Source organism: Myotis daubentonii, chromosome 10 (assembly GCF_963259705.1).
Source record: "Myotis daubentonii chromosome 10, mMyoDau2.1, whole genome shotgun sequence".
Classification (NCBI taxonomy): Eukaryota; Metazoa; Chordata; class Mammalia; order Chiroptera; family Vespertilionidae; genus Myotis; species Myotis daubentonii.
In genome coordinates, this window is record NC_081849.1 from 3,705,672 (window position 1) to 3,727,028 (window position 21,357).

Genomic DNA, 21,357 nt, shown 5'->3' on the forward strand with positions numbered 1-21,357 from the left:
CATTGACAAAACTACTTCTCTGTTTGTTTTTTGAGTCCTAGATAAAGATAGTTTTTGAGAATAGGTACAATGTTTAGGAAAAAATTTATAGCATTACATTTTTTAAAATCTGGGTTTATTAAGTTATATCTTTTAAAACTCCCAAGTTTCCAAGGAAGATTTGGGGAAAGGACATTTCTAAGGGTTAGAAACAGGGTATGCACATTCACCTTCTTTCTGTGCTTAGCTTACTTTTGACATTTTTTTAATTGTGTAATTTTTATATGTCGCCTCAGGGTTCGGATAATTATATATTTTATCCCTATTGTACTGTTATTGAAAGGTTAGCATGGAAGGTTAGCATGGTGGTCTGTCCGGGAAGGCTAAATAGCGACCTCTGAGGGTGATTAAAGAAAATTGAATTTATTTAAGAAAAGGGCTGCACAGCACTGAGCCAAGGGGACATTGGGGTGATGATGGCAGCTCCAGGAGCTGAGTGTCATCCTTATACATAGTCACTGGCAGGACACTTGTCATTAGTGGTTTTGGGGGCTGAGTCGTGGGCTTGGAATGCGGGTGGAATGCATGTGAGCGATCAGGTGCCTTCAGGACAATTTCAGTTCCTTGTATGGCCTGACGCCTGGTGTCCAGCATCATGTTCCTGGTCTTTGTCTCCTGCCGGGGGAAGTGGCTGTTAAGGATTGTATTGCCCTTGTTAGCGTAAGAAACATTCAAACCTCTAAAGAGTTTCTGTGAGTTTATTTGAGCCAAACTGCTGACAGTTGCTGGGAAGCAGAATCTCCACATATTGGGATGATGCTCCTGAGAATGGCGGTTTTTCACCTAGTTTTGCAGGTTACCTCAAGGAGGAGATATAAGTGGGTTACCTGAAATCCACAGGTGATCAGGGAGGTGAGAGAAAGCAAAGTGGGGAACCTCTGGGATTGGGGAAAAGTAAAATGATAGACACTTACCTACCATGATCAGGAAGCTGGTTTTCCCAGGGTGATGCTTATCCATTGCATTCTGGATGTGCTGACCCCTGCGATTTCCCAAAAAACATAAAGTGAGATGATAGACACATGCTTCTTTCGCATAGGTGGGTACAGGATAGTTAACAGTCAGCAATTAACCTGATAACAGTAACAATGAGGGAAGTTTTGGTCTCCATCCTGGTGCATTGGTTGTGCCCTAAGGGGTCCCCAAAAAGGGAAGTTACAAGTTACCCTGACATTCCACAGGTATGTTATCATAGTTGCAGAAAGACAATAGGCTTGGTAAAGATGAAAGTTGATCTTTGTGAGGGAAGATACTGGCCTAGGACATGACTACCCACTATAAATTTTTTAATTTAAAAAAGTTTTAATTTCAGGCCATCCTTTCTGGTTACTTTAAGTCCCTGAGTTAGCAAGGCCTCCACGCAGGCCTTCCCTGAGCTAGTCAGGTTAGCATGTGGCCCCTTTTCGTCCACACCCTGTAGTCCTAACAGATATATTTTTAAAGGATTTCTTCCAAGCATATTGAAGAATTCACAAAATGCTCATATTATTTTGATAAGTAACTTAAATTTGAAATAAATCAGAAATATTTTGAGCCTGTTAAAATTGTTAACATGTGGTTGAGTTAGTTGATGAACTCTGTCTAATGTCAAGTTTTATTAGACCAAGTTCCTAATTTCAGCTGTCCTATATTTGTGAAACAACAATTTTAGGGAAACCAAATATAATAGTGTCATTGAATTCTGAAAAGTGTTTTTCCCCCCAGGGGCCTGGGATAGGAAATGCCTCGCTCTCAGCTTTTGGTTTTGTGGGAGCGGCACTTGAAATCATTTTGATTTTGTATCCTTTCTTTCACTGAAGCTCTGTCTGTTAACAAGTTTTCTGTGCAGTTTTCTGGGACAGTGGTAATTTACTAAGACACTTGCCCCGAGAAAAAACAAGGCATTCTTCCCCAGGCACTCCAAGTGGCTTTTGGTTTTGTTTTGAGTTTCCTTTGGGCCTTCAGACTTGGAGACTACTGAGAACTGAAGGCAGCTCACATTCTTTGGAGGTGTTTTCCTTGATTCTCACAGCTATCTGATGGTGTCCTCTGTCGTCGGTTTCTATAGCCTCCGCTTTTTTGGAGACTTTATTCCCAAAAAGGATGACACGACCATGACAAAGGTAAGGTAAAGTCTCGGGCGGGCGACGGTGCCTCCCCTTTGCCTTCCAAGCCAACCGTGTGCTTTATTTAGTAATCGCCCTGCAGCTTCCGCCGCAGCAGAGGCATTTGTAAATTGCGCAAACACAAACTGGAAGGTTTTCGGGTGGGAGCTGCCAGGGTGCCCTGTGTGGCTTGGACGACGTCCATTCACTTGTAAATGCGGAGGAGCCTAGCTTGTTAGCTGGCACAGAGGCTCTGAAAAGACGCTTTTCCTCCAAAGAAAATGCTCCGCTAATGAGTCACTTGGGCTGTGCTGACTGCACTTCAGGGAGCTCTTTTGAGATCTGAAGAACCTCTGTTGCTACAAGTAGTGGAGACAAAGTGTTTCAAATTTGAATAATTAAAGCAAGACGGAAGAGGCCTATTCAGAAACATTTTGCAATCTGAGGCTGATTTGACTTCCTCCAATATGTCCTTGGCTACGGGAATAGCGCAGGCTGTGGCACAATGGCTGCTGCTCTGTAAAATGTTCCCACTGGCTGAAATGAGCGGCAACTACAGGAGCTGTGGGCGTCTTTTATGTTATTAAATATTCCATATTGTTATCCCATTTTAAGAGGGAACTTATTTCCTGTTCATCTCTCGATGTACTTAACACACTGTGAGTTTTTGAAACTCTGAGCGTAGCTTAAGTGATCACAGGTCTGATCAGCATTTCCAGCTCTTATTTATGATGAAGGCACTAGAGGCCCGATGCACGAAATCCTTGCAAGAGCAGGCCTTCCTTCCCCTAGCTGCTGGCACCAGCTTCCCTCTGGCACCCGGGACCTGGGCTTCCCTCGCAGCCCTGGCTTCGTCTGGAAGGTTGTCTGGAAGGACGTCTGGTCTAATTAGCATATTATGCTTTTATTATTATAGATAAGCATAGGGTACATTGAAAATGAATGACTGGAATATATGTGTTTTGGATTTTGAGCTTTTTGATATTAAAATCTTATAACGTCAACATGTTAGAAGTAGATCTTATATAAATTATGAGTATAGTAGTTGGCTTTAAAAACAGAGTCAGATATTAAATGCATTAATTATTTAAAGAAATATATTTTTCTTGATTTCAGAGAGGAAGGGAGAGGGAGAGAGAGATAGAAACATCAATGGTGAGACAGAATCATTGATCCCTGGCCCCTGCACACCCCATACTGGGAATCGAGCCTGCAATCAGAGTATGTGCCCTGACCAGGAATCGAACCATGACCTCCTGGTTCATAGGTTGATGCTCAACCACTGAGCCTGGCTGGCTGGGCTAGGCATTAATTCTTTTTCACTTGACAAGCAAGCTGTTTTGAAATTGGCAACATCAGTCAATGATGTAAAATGCATTGTCTGAGGTGTAAAGTAACTTAAGTGTTCTGTAGCTTTATATTTGTGCCAGGCACTACCAATATTTTCTAGAACATACAGGTAGCACATTAAATGTCTATAGGCAGTTTCTTCTTATTTTTCAATTCTATTGTGAAGAGTATGATTAAGAAGTTAGCAAGGTGCAGTAGGCACCTGGAGTGAACAGCTTCCCAGAGGGGATGGGTTCCGTTTATCATCCCGGTGCGTGACCGCCTGCTGCTCTGGTGTCTCCTGGCAGATCATTGGGAACTGCGTGTCGCTGCTGGTCCTGAGCTCCGCTCTGCCTGTGATGTCCAGAACCCTGGGTGAGTCCAAGCGGGGTGTTCCACTCCACTCCACTCCTTCCCGCCAGTTTCTAAAGGTCATCCTTCGAGATACACCACTACCTACTTCACGCCTTTACTCCTGCACTTCGTGATTTAGGGCTACACCAGAAAACGCTTTTATCAAACGAAGGCCACTTATTTTTTTAAATCCTAATAATATGTCTTCTCAAACAGTGGACTTTTTTGTTCACTGACTAGTTAAGCTTTTGAGTCTCTAGTGAGGAAACTGATTTTTACTTTTAAAAATGTTTAATGTTTAGAAAATATTAAACTAATTTTTCTTAATATGAAATGTTTTAAAACATAATTGTATTTTAAAAAATTGAAAATCTGTCAGACTAATTTTAAGCTGCTCTATGTCACGAAGTGGGCGTAAAGGCAGCGAGGTCTCGGAGAACCACGGGGACTTAAAGGGCAGCCTTTCGTTTAAGGATCTCACGTGCCTGTCATCCACGAAGTTTTGCTGTTTACAGAATTTTGATTCTCTGAAAGGAAAGCGTCCCACATTCTAGTGGCTGGGAGCTTCCTGGGGCCTCCCCGCCTGTAAACCCCTGTGGGCTCCGGATGCTCCGGGCCGGGCTTAACTGTCTCTCCGCGTGCTCCGTAGGAGCTCCGTTTTCCAGACTTAGGGTTTGACCTGGGAGTGTTCACCAACGTTTAGGAAAAATCCCACCATTCAACCCCAGCAACTTGCTCACAACAAAAATGGCAAGTCCGAGCTGCTTTTGTGTCAACTGGTGTATCGCATCATCATTTATTCAAGACCCGCCCATCAGGGATGCGGGCGGTGCCAAAAAGCAGGCGTTGTCCTCGTCTCTAATTCTCACAGGAATTTCATCTTTTAATAAAGAGTGAAATCTCCAATGAGTAGAGAGGGACCGCTCTCCACAAACTGACAGAGCTCGCTCACGCCTCACTCTTTTGTGTTTGCTTACAGGGCTTGTTATTGTTTTGACATCTGCTTATGGTGTGCTAATCTTGAAAATGCCAAAAATCTGCACTTTCGTTACTTGATTTGTAGCTAAATGTCATATGTATCATGACAGTCCAACAAATAATTTCCGTGTTATTACAGCTACCCTACCATTTGGTCACTTATGAAACCTACTGTGCTCTGTTGTTTAAAATTGTTCATAGCAGTACCAGTATATACTTGTTTACGGAAGAAAATTACATGCTGAGTATAGTTGTAATACAAAGAAAACGAATGGCAAAATTTGCTTTTTTAAAGATCAACACATTAAATTCCTGAGTAGTTTGCCATAGAGATAAATAAAAAGGAGAAAAGGAAAGATGGAACAATTAAAAGGCAGCTAACAAATGCCCGGACCCAGCTGTCCAAACAGGATTAATGGCGTGCATTAGGGCGCAGTGGTCACGTGCTCCGCCCGGCACAGCACGCACGCACTACCTGTTATGCCAGTGGCACTGAATAGATGAAAAGGAGTAAGTGCACTGAACAGAGTCACAGAGGCTTTTCACAGCGTTAAAAAAGCAAATTTCTAGACAAAAAGAATAAGCTTTATTTAGTATTATGGGAAATGCAAACTTGGGAGTTACTTTGTAATTCCTCGGTTAACTCTTTAGAAGTGAGTCTTTGATTTTAAGAAGATAAAATATAGGGAATTGTCATGACTATTATCCTACAGTATAACGGGACTTTGATTTACTGGCTGAAAAGCTTATCAGACCAGAATAGAGGGTGTGCTTAAGCACGGATTCCAGGCTGTGGCGTCTCCTCTCTGTCTCATGCCTCCCACAGGGAGAGCCTGACCCCAGGAACTCAGCCCGCAGCAGCCCGCCACTCACAGTTAAATGAGACGCGAAGCAACGAGGAGCCTCATCACCTCCATTACTTGCAGCTATTCTCTTAGTTTAATAGTTTTAAGTGATGATTATAAATTCAATTATAAATTGAAAATATATTGAATCCTGTATAAAAAATTAATTTGATGTTCTGGGAGGTTTTTTCTTTTAAATTTGCCAACTGCTACTGTTACTGTGTGGTAGGCATAAACTGTAGCTTTAGACTTACATGTCTGGTGTGACATGACACTTTTATTAAGAAATTCCTTTGGAATAGCTTCTTATATTTGAATATGGAAAACTGCACTAATTGAAAAATTAGTGCCAATTATGCTAATTTAAAAGTGACCACTAAGTAGATTTTATAAGCATATCACTTGCCACAAGTTCTGTGAAAAAAATTTTGACCTTTTATTTTCAGTCAGATATAATTAATATAGATGATCATTTTGTCACTTATAGGAAACACAAGACATCTGTGCTTAACATTGTTTATTCGAACTCTTTAAACCCTTTGCGAGCGAGTAATGACACTCCTGGAGTTGGTGATCAGATTGGCTGGCTGCATGGTCAGACTTCAGTTTTGAAGAATGCAACATCTGGGGGATTTGGTGGCCAGATATTCAGTAAACAGAGGGGTCTCAAGGTGATTAGAGGAGATGGTTGACAGGTGAAATTAGAACATGATCAGGCCTAGTAAATGAACTATGGATGCTGGGAGTTTTCTATAATAAAATATTTTAAAGGTAGCAGAGAATTTTGTAAGAACAGATTTTGTCTGGTTGCTGGTATGTTCTTTTTTTAAAAAATATTTTTTTTATTGATTTCAGAGAGGAAGGGAAAGAGAGAGAGAGAGAGAGAAATATCAATGATGAGTGAGAATCCTTGATCCGCTGCCTCCTACTGGGGATCGAGCCCGCAACCCCGCCATGTGCCCTGACTGGGAATCTAACCATGACCTTCTAATTCATGGGTTGATGCTCAACCACTGAGCTGCACCAGCCGGGCTGACATGTTTTTTATTATGCTCAATCAAGAAACAACAGAAGGATTGACATTTTTTGCATTCTTTATTTGAAATCTCCTTGAACCAGAAAATTTTTCTCAACTGTAACCAAAAGACTTTGTAGTACTTCTCCTAATTTCTATTTTAAAATTTATTTTCTTCATTCTGAGGTTCTTTCTGTGACTTGTTAGTGATGCAGGTTCCAAATGCAGATTTAAAAAATGTGCTTGTGGTATGAACACAAAAACTCGTACCCTTTTGAACCAGCCTGTTATTTGTGTCCTGTGCCCATATTTCTCATCGGGGTCTCATACAGGAGAGCAAGTGCATTATTTGCTTTTGTTCTTTGATGAAAGAGTCCTGTTTCATTTCTGTCCTTTTGGAGAGGTTTTCTTTTGGGGTTTTGTAAATATAGTCCTAATTTTTACACTGGGCCTTCTTTCCTTCTCCAGTTCTCAGTGTGAAATAGAAGTATAAATTATCATATAATTATGACTTTGATATAGAAATACTTTCAAACCTCATATTGAAAATTTCTCAACAAAACAATGTGTATATGACTTAGTCATGGTCAGTTATTTTGTAGAAAATAATAAATGAGTGGTACTGATGAACTTTTAAAAAAAATTTATTGACTTCAGAGATGAAGGGAGAGGGAGAGAGAGATAGAAACATCAATGATGAGAGAGAATCAATGATTGGTTGCCTCCTGCCTGCTCCCTCCTGGGGATCGAGCCCGCAACCCAGGCATGAATCTAACCTGGGACCAGAATCTAACCTGGGACCCCTCAGCCCGCAGGCCGATGCGCTATCCACGAAGCCATAACAGCAAGGGTACTGATGAACTTCTGATTGATTACTAATGTCTTCATGTCTGAACAGTCAGTTTGTATATCTAGTTAGGATTTTTAATAAAGAGGCAGTATTCTGAGTCAAATGTCTAAGAGTCTGGAAAGTAACCATGGCTCACGCTACATGCCCTCATTCCCAGTACCTTGTCATGTTCTGACACTGTCCTAGTTTTAGGGTTCACAGCCGCTCCCAAGAAAACATCAGGGCCACACATTATCCAAATAACTTAACCATCTGTTGACACACAACCAAATACCTTAACTTTTAGTTTGTTATAAAATAATTTTCATATGGAAATAATTCCAGTTAGGATTATTTTGCTTGAAGAAGCCTTAAGATACAGTTTTAGAATGTTAACAATTAAAACTAGACTGTGAACTATAGTGAGGGACTAATTTGTACCAAGAATCAAGAGTGCTAACCTGGCTGAGAATATACATAGTATTGGCTGCCTCTTGCATGTCCCTCTGGGAGATGGAACCCACAACCTCGTGGTGCATGGGGTCAAGGGTCAACCACTGAGCCACAGGCTGGGCGTTATGATTATTTTTTAAGTGACCATATTGCTATTTATTTTCTATTTGACCTGTCTCTTCTTTGTTCCCCTTTTTTACCCTTTATCTGCATTCTTAACTATTTAGTTGGCCTACTTGCTATAACTCCATTGTATTACTTGGATAGTTGTCTTATGGTTTATAGTATACATGTTATTATTATTATTTATATTTTTTTTATTGGTTTCAGAGAGGAAGGGAGAGGGAGAGAGAGAGAGAAACATAAATGATGAGAGAGAATTATTGATCAGCTGCCTCCTGCACACCCCCTACTGGGGATTGAGCCCATAACCCAGGCATGTGCCCCTGACTGGAATCGAACCAGGGACCCTTCAGTCTGCAGGCCGATGCTCTATCCACTGAGCCAAACCAGCTAGGGCCATTTTATTATTATTATTTTTAATAATTCTTTATTGTTGAAATTTTTATATATGTCCCCTTTTTCCTCTCATTGACGCCCCCTTCAGCCCGCCCCCACCAACCCCCCATCCCCGCCCCAGGCTTTCAGCACCCTATTGTCTGTTTCCATGGGCCATGCATATATGCATACAAGGTCTTTGGTTGATTATCTCCCACCCACCCATGCTCCACTGCCTTCCCTCTGAGATTCCGCACTCTGTTCCATGCTTCCATGTCTCTGAATCCACTCTGTTCATCAGTTTTTTTTGTTATTTGGATTCCACATATGAGTGTGATCATGTGACACTTGTCTTTCTCTCACTGGCTTATTTCACTTAGCATGATACTCTCCAGGTCCCTCCATGCTGTCTCAAAGGGTAAGAGATTCTTCTTTTTACAGCTGCATAGTATTCCATGGTATAAATGTTCCACAACTTTTTTATCCACTCATCTACTGATGGGCACTTGGGCTGTTTTCAGATCTTAGCTATTGTGAATTGTGAATTGTGCTGCTATGAACATAGGGGTGTGTACATTCTTTCTGATTGGTGCTTCGGGTTTCTTAGGATATACATTCCTAGAAGTCAGATCACTGGGTCAAATGGGAGTTCCATATTTAATTTTCTGAGGAAACACCATACAGTGTTCCATAATGGCTGCATCAGTCTACATTCCCACCAGCAGTGTACGAGGGTTCCCTTTTCTCCACATCCTTACCAGCACTTGTCCTTTGTTAATTTGTTGATGGTAGCCATTCTGACAGGTGTGAGGTGATACCTCATTGTCATTTTAATTTGAATCTCTCTGATGATCAGTGACTTTGAGCATTTTGTCATGTCTCTCGGCCATCTGTACGCCCTCTTTGGAGAAGTGTTTATTTAGGTCCTTTGCCATTTTTTTTTTTTTTTTTTACTGGATTGTTTGTCTTCCTTTTGTTGAGTTGTATGAGTTCCTTATATATTTTGGATATTAACCCTTTATCAGATGTGTCATCATCAAATATGTTCTCCCATAGCATGGATTCTCTTTTCATTTTGTTGATGGTTTCTTTTGCCGTGCAGAAGCTTTTTATTTTGATGTCTTCCCATTTGTTTTCTCCTTAGTTTCCTTTGTCTCAGGAGATCTATAATAATAAAAGCCTAAGCGACAATTGCAACCGAATGGACGACTGAACAGGCTGCGTGGGGCGACCAGGCCGGCAGGGGGGTTAGTGAGGGGCAACCAAACAATTGAACAGCAGGCTACATGGGGTGACCTGGCCAACAGGGGGGGCAGTTGTGGGTGACCATGCAGGCAGGGGAGGGCAGTGAGGGGCGACCAAACGACTGAGCAGCAGGCTGTGTGGGGCGACCAGGCCGGCAGGGGAGGGGCAGTGAGGGGCGACCAAACAACCCAACAGCAGGCTGTGTGGGGTGACCAAGTTGGCAGGGGGGTTAGTGAGGGGTGACCAAACGACTGAGCAGCAGGCTGCGTGACCAGGCCTGCAGGGGGGCAGTTGGGGGCAACCAGGCAGGCAGGGGGTAGGGGCAATAAGGGGCAACCAGGCCGGTGGGGGGGAGAAGTTGGGGGAGACCAGGCCAGCAGGGGGGGGGCAGTTGGGGGCGATTAGGCTGGTAGCGGGGGCTGTTGGGGGTGACCAGCCAACATGGGGGATAATTAGGGGCAATCAGGCAGGCAGTCAGGTGAGCAGTTAGGAGCCAGTGGTCCCAGATTTGAGAGGGATGTCCGAGGATGTCCCGGATCAGAGAAGGTGCAGGCTGGGCTGAAGGAACCCTCCCCCCCACCCCCGTGCACAATTTTTGTGCACCGGGCCACTAGTATATCTGTTAACATATTGCTATGAGAGATGTCTGAGATTTTGCTGCCTGTGGTTTCTTCTAGGATTTTTATAGTTTGACAACTTACATTTAAGTCCTTTATCCATTTTAAGTTTATTCTTGTGTATGGTATAAGTTGATGGTCTAGTTTCATTTTTTTGCATGTATCTGTACAATTTTCCCAGCACCATTTATTGAAGAGACTCTCTTGACTCCATTGTATGTTCTTGCCTCCTTTGTTAAATGTTAATTAAGTGAAATGGCTTGGGTCAATTTTGGGGTTCTCTGTTCTTTTCCATTGATTGATACCTGTTCTTGTGCCAGTACCAGGCTGTTTTGATTATGGTGGCTTTGTAGTATAACTTGAGATCTGGTATTGTGATTCCTCCAATTTTGTTTTTCTTTCTCAAAATTGCTGCAGCTATTCGGGGTCTTTTTGATTCCATATAAATTTTTGGAGTATTTGTTCTAGATCTGTGAAATATGCCATTGGTATTTTAATAGGGATTGCATTGAATCTGTAGAGTGCCTTGGGTAGTATGGACATTTTAATAATGTTGATTCTACCAATCCATGCACACGGAATATTATTCCACTGTTTATTTCCTCTTCTATCTCTTTTTTCAATGTCCTGTAGTTTTCCGAATACAGATCTTTTGCCTCCTTTGTTAAGTTTATTCCTAAGTATCTTAATTTCTTTTGTTGCAATGGGATTGTTCATTTAGTTTCTCTTTGTGAGAATTTATTATTGGTGTATTAAAAAACCATTGATTTGGGGGTGTTGATTTTGTATCCTGCTACATTGCCAAGTTTATTTATTAAATCTAGTAGATTTTGTTGGAGTCTTTAGGGTTTTCTATATACAATATCATGCCATCTGCGAATAATGAGAGTTTTACTTCCTCCTTTCCAATTTGGATGCCTTTTGTTTCTTCTTCTTGTCTGATGACTGTGGTTAGAACTTCCTGTACTCTGTTGAATAGAGTGGTGAAAACGGACATGCCTGTCTTATTCCTGTTCTTAGGGGAAATGCTGTTAGTTTTTGTCTATAGGCTTGTCATATATGGCCTTTATCATGTTGAGAGTTTTTATCAAAATGGATGTTGGATTTTGGCGAATGCTTTTTCTGCATCTTTCGATGTGATCATATGATTTTTGTCTTTCAATTTGTTTATGTGACGTATCACGTTTATTGATTTGCAAATATTATACCAGCCTTGCATCCCTGGAATAAATCCCACTTGGTCATGGTATATGATCTTTTTAATATATTGCTGGATGTGATTCGCTAATAGGTTATTGAGGATTTTAGTATCTATGTTCATCAGGGATATTGTCTTATAATGGTCTTTCTTTGGTTTTGGAATTAGGATAATGCTGGCCTCATATAAAGAGTTTGAAAGTGTTCCTTCCTCTTGGATTTTATGAAATAGTTTGAGGAGTATAGGTGTTAGTTCTTCTTTGAATGTTGGATAAAACTCCCCTGTGAAGCCGTCTGGACCTGGGCTTTTGTTTGCTGGGAGTTTTTTGATTACTGCTTCTATTTCATCCGTTCTTATTGGCCTAATCAGGTTTTCTGATTCCTCCTGATTCAGTTTTGGGAGATTGTATTTTTCTAGGAATTTTTCCATTTCATCCACATTGTCCAGGTTGTTGGCATATAGTTCTTCATAGTATTTTCTTACAATCCTTTGTATTTCTGTGGTGTCAGTGGTTATTTCTCCATTTTTGTTTGTGATTTTATTTACTTGGGTCCTCTCTCCTTGTATCTTGATGAGTCTGGCTAATGGTTTATCAGTTTTGTTTATCCTTTCAAAGAACCAGTTGTTGGTTTCATTGATTTTTTTGTATTGTTTTTTTTAGCCCCTATGTCATTTATTTCTGCGCGAATCTTTATTATTTCCTTTCTTCTACTTACTCTGGGCTTTTCTTGTTTTCTCTTTCTAATTCTTTAAGTGAAATAGTTTATTGTTTAAGTTAAATAGTTAGGGTTAAATAGTTGTTTTTTCTTGTGTTTTGAGGTAGGTCTGTAGTGCTATGATAAGTTTGTATATGAACTTCCCTCTCAAGACTGCTTTTGCTGTGTCCCAGAAATTTTGGGTTGTATTGTGTTCATTTTCATTTGTTTCCGTGAAGTTTTTGATTTCTTTCTTGATCTCGTTGGTAACCCATTCGTTGTTTAATAACATTCCATTTCGCCTCCATGTGTTTGAATGTTTTTGGGTGGTTTTTTTTTTCTGTAGTTAATTTCTAATTTTATTCCACTGTGATCTGAGAAAATGCTTGATAGAATTTCAGTCTTCTTGAACAAGTAGAGACTTGTTTTGTGTCCTAACATGTGGTCTATTTTTGTGAATGATCCATGTGCACTTGAGAAGAATGTATATCCTGCAGCTTTGGGGTGAAATATTCTATAAATGTCTGTTACATCGATCTGATCCAGTGTGTCCTTTAGAGTCACTGTTTCCTTGTTAGGTTTTTGTTTGGAAGATCTATCCAGTGAAGTCAGTGGGGTGTTAAAGTCCCCTACTATGACTGTATTGTTGTCGATCTCACCCATAAAGTTCTCTAGAAGTTTTTTAAAATATATTTAGGTGCTTCTATATTGGGTGCAGGATTACCAAGGTTATATCCTCTTATTGGATCATCCTTTTAGTATTATGTAGTGACTTTTGTTGTCTCTTGTGATTGCCTTCATTTTGAAGTCTATTTTGTTGGATATGAGTATTGCCACTCCAGCTTTTTCTTCTTTTCCATTTGCATGGAAAAAATTTTCATCCCTTTTACTCTCATCCCGTGTGTGTCTTTTGTTCTGAGGTGGGTCTCTTGTAGACAGCATATAGTTGGGTCATGTTTTTATATTCATTTAGCTACCCTATGCCTTTTGATTGGAGCATTTAATCCAGTAACATTGAGAGTTTTACTGATAGGTACTTATTCATTGCCATTTTAATTCTGTATGGCTAGGTTTCTCTCTCTGTTTCTTTTTCTCATTACAGCAGTCCCTTTAGCATTTCTTGTAACACCAGTATAAGCCCCCCCCCCCTTTTTTTTTGTCTTGGAAGCTCTTTATTTGACCTTCTATTTTGAATGATAGCCTTGCTGGATATAGTAATCTTGGTCTCAGATCCTTGCTTTCCATTACCTTGAGTACTTATGCCATTCCCTTCTGGCCTGTAGAGTTTCTGATGAGAAATCAGGTGTCAGCCTTATGGGAGCTCCTTTGTAGGTAACAGTTTTCTTTTCTCTTGCTGCCTTTAAGATTTCTCTTTGTCTTTAATTTTTGGCATTTTAATTATGAAGTGTCTGGGCATAGGCCTGTTTGGGTTCTTCTTGCTTGGGGTTCTCTGTGCCTCCTGAATTAGTGTGACTTTTTCCTTTACCAGGTTAGGGAAATTTTCTGCCATTATTTCTTCACACACATTCTGTATCCCTTTCTTCTTTTCTGCCTCTTCTGGCACACCTGCTATTCTAATGTTATGTTTTCCACAGCTCCCTTAAGCTGTCTTCCTGTTTTTTAATTGTTTTTTTCTCTTTGGTTCTCTAATTGAGTGATATTTTTCTACCCTGTTTTCTAATTTTCTGATTCAATCCTCAGCGTCCCCTAATCTGCTGTGCATTCCTTTCCTTGTGTTCTTTGTGCTATGTCATTCTTTATCTCAGATTATTCTTTTTTCATGATTACTATATCTTTTTTCATGCTGGTGGGCATCTTTACCATCATTACTCTGAACTCTGTTTCAGATAAATTTCTTATCTCTGCTTCATTTATCTCTTCTTCTAGAGAATTCTCTTATTCTGTCATTTAGGGGTTGTTTTTTTATCTCCTTATTTTGGCTGTCTGGGTTTGTGACTATGTATTAGGTAGATCGTCTATGCCAAGCATGTCAAACTCAAAGGCTAACGGGCCAAATAAGCAAGGTTTAAGTTTATGTGGGCTGCAAAAAAACCCAAAAGCTTCAATTTTCATGGATATGTAGGTTTATTTAGATAGAGACATGCTGAATACAAAGGGCTTAAATAAATGAGTCACCCTTAACATAAAATAACACTTTAATAAAAATTGATATTTTTTCTTGAACATTAACTTACCAGAAACTGAATAACTGCACAAATTAATAAGCATAACGCAAATAAACCTATTTTTCTTGTTCTCCGAAAGCGAAATATTTCCTGTTGCGCACACCAGACAAGTCAGTACAAGACTAATGACGTGGCAATCAGCTGCTAAAGTATTCGCTGCTAGATTTAGGGGAGAGGAATGGTGCACCTGCCATAAGGCGCGTAAGGGAAATGAATGCAACACGATTATAGTAATCAGTCATTAGCGAATGTAGTAGTTCAATATTAATAACTAGAGGCCTGGAGTACAAAATGAATTCATGCATGGGTGGTGTCTGGCTCCCCACCCCCGATTGAAGTGCGGGGGGCGGCGACGAACGGGGGCTGGGTTGGTGGGTGGAGTTATTTCTGTCAAAGATCTTTGCAGGATGCATACATGTTTGCTGTTGGCTTTTGGATGAGTTGAAGCTTCAAAGGCGCTTCAATGTCAGGGACACTTACAGCTTCTGTTTCTAAGCCTCCCCCTAGACAGGTCATGCGGGTTAGTTCCCTGCTGACAAGCCCTGTAAAGAGAGGCCATGGTGTGATGTGGCTGCCCTCTTTGGTAGGAAGCAGTGGAGAGAGAATGCAGGAAGATGGTGGTTGTGCTGGGCACCTCTCCTGGACACCTGACTGACGGTGCTGACCGTGAGCAGTTTTCCTCCTGATCACTTGTCATTCAGGTTCCTGGTCTATGAAGGCTGGAGAGTTTTTACTTACTTAGAATCACTGAAGGTCACACTTCAGTGATCGGGAGTGGGGCAGGAGAGATGGTCGTGGGCGGGGCCGGCAGGATGGAGGGGCCGCAGGCAGTTGGCTGGCCGGGCCCAGCCCCGATCAGGATGGTTGGTCACTGCAATGTGTGTCATAGCCACCGGTCATTCTGGTCGTTCCGCTGTTTGGATGCTTGGCTTTCATATATATATATATATTATGTATAACAGGATATTGTAAAAATTAAGTTACGAAATTTTTATTAAAATGTTTCTTACATACCGTTACATTGGCTGGGCTGCAAAAATATTCATTGTGGGCCACATGCAAACCATGGGCCTTGAGTTTGACATACTTGCTTTACGCCCCTCAATCTCTTTTTAGGGCAGTGTTAAATGCTGTTTCTGACTGATTAGATCAGGCAAAGACTCAAAGCTTCCAGAGATTGCTTCTGCCTACAGACTGATAGGATTCAGATATGAATTGCCCCAGGCAATCATCCTCAGGTGTGGAGACTTTTTTCCAACAGGGTGGGGCAGTTGCTCCTGCCTGGAGGCTAGTTGTTATTTATAGTCTCTGAAGTGCCTCAGGGAAAATTGTTTTCCAATAGGGTATGTCATTGTCTTCCCCCAGGCAAGGCAAATGTCTATTTGGCAAAGATGTCCTCTGCTGCATGAGGGAATGATTCAGCACAGGAAACCGGGGGTGTCTGCCTTCTGAGTTCTATACCCCCAGTTCCTAGTCCTGGGTTCTGCTCATATAGCTCTAGTCCACTTCACCCTCCCTCTGCCAGAGCACAAGGTGGGTGGCTCCACAGGGAATTTTGTGCATTGGCCCTTTAAGAGGGTGCCTGAATTCCCAGCTCTATCCCTGGCAGAAAGCACCCCACTGCTTTTCATAGCCAGATATTATGGGTACCCTCTTCAGTTCTGGTGCTCTCTGCTGGGGGGCCCAGCTTGGGGATTAGGTCCCAGATTTCTCAGTGGCTCCCCCCCCCCCCCACAGCTGAGCTATCTCTCCGGGACTCAGCTGCTGTCTGTGGGTACCTGGCCAGCCCTTTTGCACCTTTGCTCCTCCCACCAGTCTCTATACCATCTCCACTTTCAGTCCTCAGGCATCAGGGTTCTCTCCTGTGAGTCTTCTGTTGATTATTTAGGAAGTTTTACCTTTTCAACAGCATGGATGGAACTGTAGGTTATCAGCAGTGATAATTTAAAAGAAGGCTAGGATAGGAGGGTAGGCAAAGCTTCTTCTATCACCTAGCTGCTGTCCCAAGTCCTTAATCTATAGTATACATTTTAAACTTATCACAGTCTACCTTCAGGTTATAGTTGGTATAAGAACCTTATAACAATAGTCGATTGACCCTTGAAGAACATAGGGGCTACGGGTGCCAAACCACTGCACAGTCAAAAATCCACATATAACTTTTGACTCCCCCAGAATTTATTTGTTCTTGTGGGATTGGTTCCAGCATCCCCCCAGGTACCAAAATCAGCAGATGCTTAAGTCCCATATATAAAAAGGTATAGATCAATGCATACAGCCAGCCCTCAGATTTCCAACTGGGATCAAAAACAGTACAGGTGTTTATTAAAAAAATCTGTCTATAAGTGGGCCTACACAGTTCAAACCTGTGTTGTTCCATTTTTTCCCTGTCAGCTTTTGTGCTACTGTTGTCATACATTTTACTTGTACACGTTATAAACCCCACTAGAGGCCCAGTGCACAAAATTCATGCACTGGGTGGGAGGAGGGGAGTCCCTCAACCTGGCCTGTTCCCTCCCCTGGGGGAGTGGGCCTAATCTGGCAGGCGGACATCTCTCTCACAGTCCGGGACCACTTGCTCTTTACAACCCACCTGCTCGCTGCTCCTTACTACTCAGCTCACTGCTCCTTAGTGTGAGGTTGGCCTCTGGCTGAGCAGGGGGAGCACACTGACCTCCAGGGGGCAGCTCCTGTGTTGAGCATCTGCCCCTGGTGGTCAGTGTGCATCATAGCGACCCGTCGTTCTGGTCGTTCCGCTGTGATGGTCACTTAGGCTTTTATTATATAGACTAGAGGCCTGGTGCACAAAAATTTGTGCACTTTGGGGGGGGGGGCGTCCCTCAGCCCGGCTTGTGCCCTCTCGCACTCTGGGACCCCTCGAGGGATGACCACCTGCTGGCTTAGGCCTGCTCCCCAGGGGGATTGGGCCTAAGCTGGCAATCATACATCCCTCTGGCAGCCCGGCAGCCCTCAGGGGATGTCCACTTGCCAGCGGGGAGCAGACCGAAGCTGCAGTCGGACATCCTTAGCGCTGCTGAGGAGGCAGGAGAGGCTCCCACCACCACCACTGTACTGGCAGCCATCAGCCTGGCTTGTGGCTGAGCAGAGCTCCCCCAGGTGGGAGCGCACTGACACCAGAGGGCAGCTTCTGCATTGAGCGTCTGCCCCCTGGTGGTCAGTGTATGTCATAGTGACCAGTCATTCCCAGTCTTTCTGCTGTTAGGGTCAGTTTGCATATTACCCTTTTACTATATAGGTTAGAGGCCTGGTGCACAGGTGGGGGCCAGCTGGTTTGCCCTGAGGGTGTCCCGGATCAGAGTGAGGGTCCCGCTTGGGTGCCTGGCCAGCCTGGATGAGGGGCTGATGGCTGTTTTCCGGCTGGCCACCCCCCCTTTAGGTTGGGGTTCTCCACTGGGGTGCCTGGCCAGTCTGGGTGAGGGGCTGAGGGCTATTTTCAGACTGGCTGGAGACTAAAGCTCCCAGCCTCTCCTTTTTTTCTTTTTTTTTAATTCTGGGATTTATTTACCTTCTATAATTAAAACTTTGTTGCCGTCACTGGAACTGAGAGCTGGCTCTTGCTCGCACCAGCTCTGAGGCCACGGTCTGCTGAAAGCAGGTATCTGGGGTTTGTTTAGCTTCTATAATTGAAACTTTGTTGCCGTCACTGGAGCTAAGAGCCAGCTCCAGCTCCGTGGCCACAGCTGGCTGAAAGCAGGTAGGCATCTGGGGTTTGTTTAGCTTCTATAATTGAAACTTTGTTGCTTTTGGAACTTAGATCCGGGCCATGGCAGGTGGGGAACCTTGGCTTCCTCCATCACTGGAGCAAGCAAGCCTCCTGCTCGCTTCAGCTGCATGGCTGCCGGCCGCCATCTTGGTTGGTGGTTAATTTGCATATCGCCCTGATTAGCCAATGGGAAGCGTAGTGAAGGTATGGTCAGTTACCCTTTTTGTCTTTTATTAGATAGGACTAGAGGCCAGTTGCAGAAAGAGATTCGTGCAATAGGCCTTTCCTTCCCCTGGCTGCTGGCACTGGTTTTCCTCCGGCACCCGGGACCCAGGACTTCACTGCTCCACCCGGAGCCTTCAGTCTTCGCGGCTCCAGCCAGAGCCGTCAGTCTTCCTTCCGCCGCTTTGTGCCTACGTATGTAAATTAACCGCCATCTTTGTTGGGTTAATTTGCATACTTTCCTGATTGGCTGGTGAGCATAGCGGAGGGCTGGTCAATTTACATGTTTGTCTATTATTAGGTAAGATGGTACATTGTTTTATTTTTGCTTCAAACAATGATCTTTTACAGAGATTTCAAACTAAAAATTTTTTTCTGTGTAGCCACATAGTAATCATTTCTGTTGCTCTTCAGTTCTTTATGTAGAACCAGACTTCCTTCTGGTAGCATTTTCTTTCTGCCAGGAAGACTGTCTTTAACATTCCTTGTAATGCACGTTTGCTAGTGATGGATTCTTTCAACTTGTTGTATGTGTGAAATGTTTTTATTTTGCCTTATTTTTTTAAAAGATATTTTTGCTGGTATAGAATTTAAGATTGACTTATTTTTTTCTTCAGTATTTTAAAGGTGTTACTTAACTGTTTTCTCATTTGCATAGTTTTTGACAAGAAAGCTTGTGATCATTATCTTTTTTAATGTGACCTTTTAAAAAATTTGACTGCTTATAAAATTTTTCTTATCACTTAAACAGTTTGATTATGATGTGCCTTGGTTTAGTTTTCTTCTGTATCTTGTACATAGAGTTTATTGAGCTTCGTTGATCTATCGGTATAGTTTTCATCAAATTTGGAAGATGTTCAGCCATTATTTCTTCAAATGTATTTTCCATTCTCACTTCCCTCTCCTTTAAGAATTGTCACCACAAGCACATTAGCAATTTGAAATTAATTCACAGGTCACTGATGCTTTGTTAATTTTTCATCTTGCTTTGCTTTCTGTGTTTCATTTTGAATAGTTTCCATTGATGTGTCTTCAAGTCTACTAATTTCTTCCTTTGCAGTGTCTAATCTGTCATTAATCCCTTCTGTTGTGTGTTTTATATCTTATACTTTAGTTTTCTTCTGTAGAAGGCCAACTTGGGTCTGTTTTATATGTTCCATACCTCTAACTTAACTTTAATTTTTCTTTCAGTTTTTGAAATATAGTTGACTCTTGAACAACAAGGGGGTTAGGGTTGTGGGCCCCTGCACAGTTGAAAATCTGTGTATGACTTTGACTCCTCTAAAACTTCAGGTGGGAGGAAAAATCTGGTGTCTTTTACTCCATCTTGGCTGGAATGCGAAGTTAATTAACATTTCTAATTGATGTAATTTAATGAGAATCTACTTGCACAATAAAACTGGTCAAAAGTTAAAGTCTTTACTTAAATAGTATCTTTCATTTTACCCCCAAAATGGCACCTCTCATTAATTTTAGAACAAGTTTGTTTTTGAATAAAAATGATTGGCAATGAGCCTATTTACATTAATCCTGAAATTAATGATGTTTAAAGTGGTTGTAGATTTTACTCTTCCATTTTTGTCACATTTATTATTTGACACTCTTAAGCAAATTTATTTCAAACGTCTGGTTTAGAGGAAGGATTTTGGAAATCTAGTCAACATAATTTAAACTAACCACTGGGAGAGTCTGGGTGGGTATGTGTTAATTCCAATGTTTCATCAAAGAATAGTTTAATTCTAAACTTGTTATTTATAATAAGATGCATATGTTCTTTCTGGCAGCCCTACAGGGAAGCCAAGGCATCCATGTCGGCCGTGTGGTTTGCCAGCACACATCATTTCCGATCAGCTTGGTGAATGATCCTTGAGTGTGTGAGGCTCTGTGACGTCTCTCATTGTCTTGCTAGTGGAAAACATGAATATTCTTGCTGAACACCGAAGCTGACTCTGGTGGGCTAACGCACATGAATTCTGTTGACTCACATTGCAGGTGGATAACCAGCTTCTTGGAGTGAGGTTAAGTTTGTACCTTCGTTCTATAATATGAATAGAAAGAGATCTTAATTCAAGGCAGTAGCAGCAGACATTTCCACTTGAATCCTAGTGGGCAGACTGCTGTGCACTTTGTTGTGAAGAGTATTTTATTGTCAGATAATCCAGATAATAGGGCCTATGCTTATCCACAGCCTAACTTTAAGGTTCTTACCTCATATATGTCTTACTTATTTTTAAAAAATGCACTCGTAAGTGGGAATAAGCATTTCAATAGTTAATGAGGAGGGTTAACATTTGATAATTGATTTTTTTTTTACAGTTAGTAGTATTTTAAATTTTGCTGCCTTAAAAATTAAGACTCTCTTATACCCTTCTCCAGAAGTAGAGATTTTGAAGTACCACACATTTGTATAGTAAGTGTTTTTAAGTTAAAACTTAAGTATTGTTACTTTTTCTTAAGTGTTGGTACTTTTAATAAAAAGGTACATTTTTTAGTTTAACGATTGCCATGACGTTTAGAGAAGTGATTGCCGAGGTCTCTTGCTGGCCAGTCTCACAGAAGATTTTCAGAGTTGAAGAGCTCTGTGTGATCCTAGTCAGCATTAGTTAGATTTTTAAAATACGAAACTAAATTGGGACAACGGTGTCTCGGCCGAGTATTTGCAAAGTGCTTGGTGCACTGTGGCAGCAGGCCCCTGGAGTTCTGTCTGTGGGCAGCCCGAGCTGTCCTGGGACTGAAGTGTCCAGTGAGGGTGTTGCTCTTTGCCTGGTATTGCATCTCAGGTCTTGACCCTGACTCTCAAGATACCAAGTTGAGTCCACTGAGAAGTTCTAGTGAGAGCACTTCTCAGAACATTGTTCCCAGATGTATGCTCCATTCTCACTCCGGGGGCATCTTGCCAACTCCATTCACACGTAGCAGTGAGGTCCCAAGGTGGTACCTGCGTCACATTCGGGGAGTGGCTGATCACTGTTAGCTCACATCAGTGGTTTCAAACGTGGAGTCTGGGCCCCAGGAATTCACAAAGGAAGACTTGGCTGTGTGAACA

The 21,357-nt window shown here is 41.9% G+C and overlaps 1 protein-coding gene across 12 annotated transcripts in view; it reads left to right on the forward strand.

The window, feature by feature from the left end:
• The window catches only part of LMBR1 (limb development membrane protein 1), a 129,097-nt gene that overhangs the window by 100,315 nt on the left and 7,425 nt on the right, over positions 1–21,357 (forward strand). For 9 of the 12 annotated variants that reach the window (XM_059711356.1, XM_059711360.1, XM_059711351.1 and 6 more), the window contains 3 exons: positions 1,744–1,817; positions 2,051–2,141; positions 3,761–3,827. In XM_059711356.1, coding sequence (XP_059567339.1) covers positions 1,744–1,817; positions 2,051–2,141; positions 3,761–3,827 — 232 coding nt within the window. The remainder of the gene's footprint in view (positions 1–1,743; positions 1,818–2,050; positions 2,142–3,760; positions 3,828–21,357) is intronic. The other 3 variants (XM_059711353.1, XM_059711355.1, XM_059711354.1) reach the window with 2 other exon arrangements.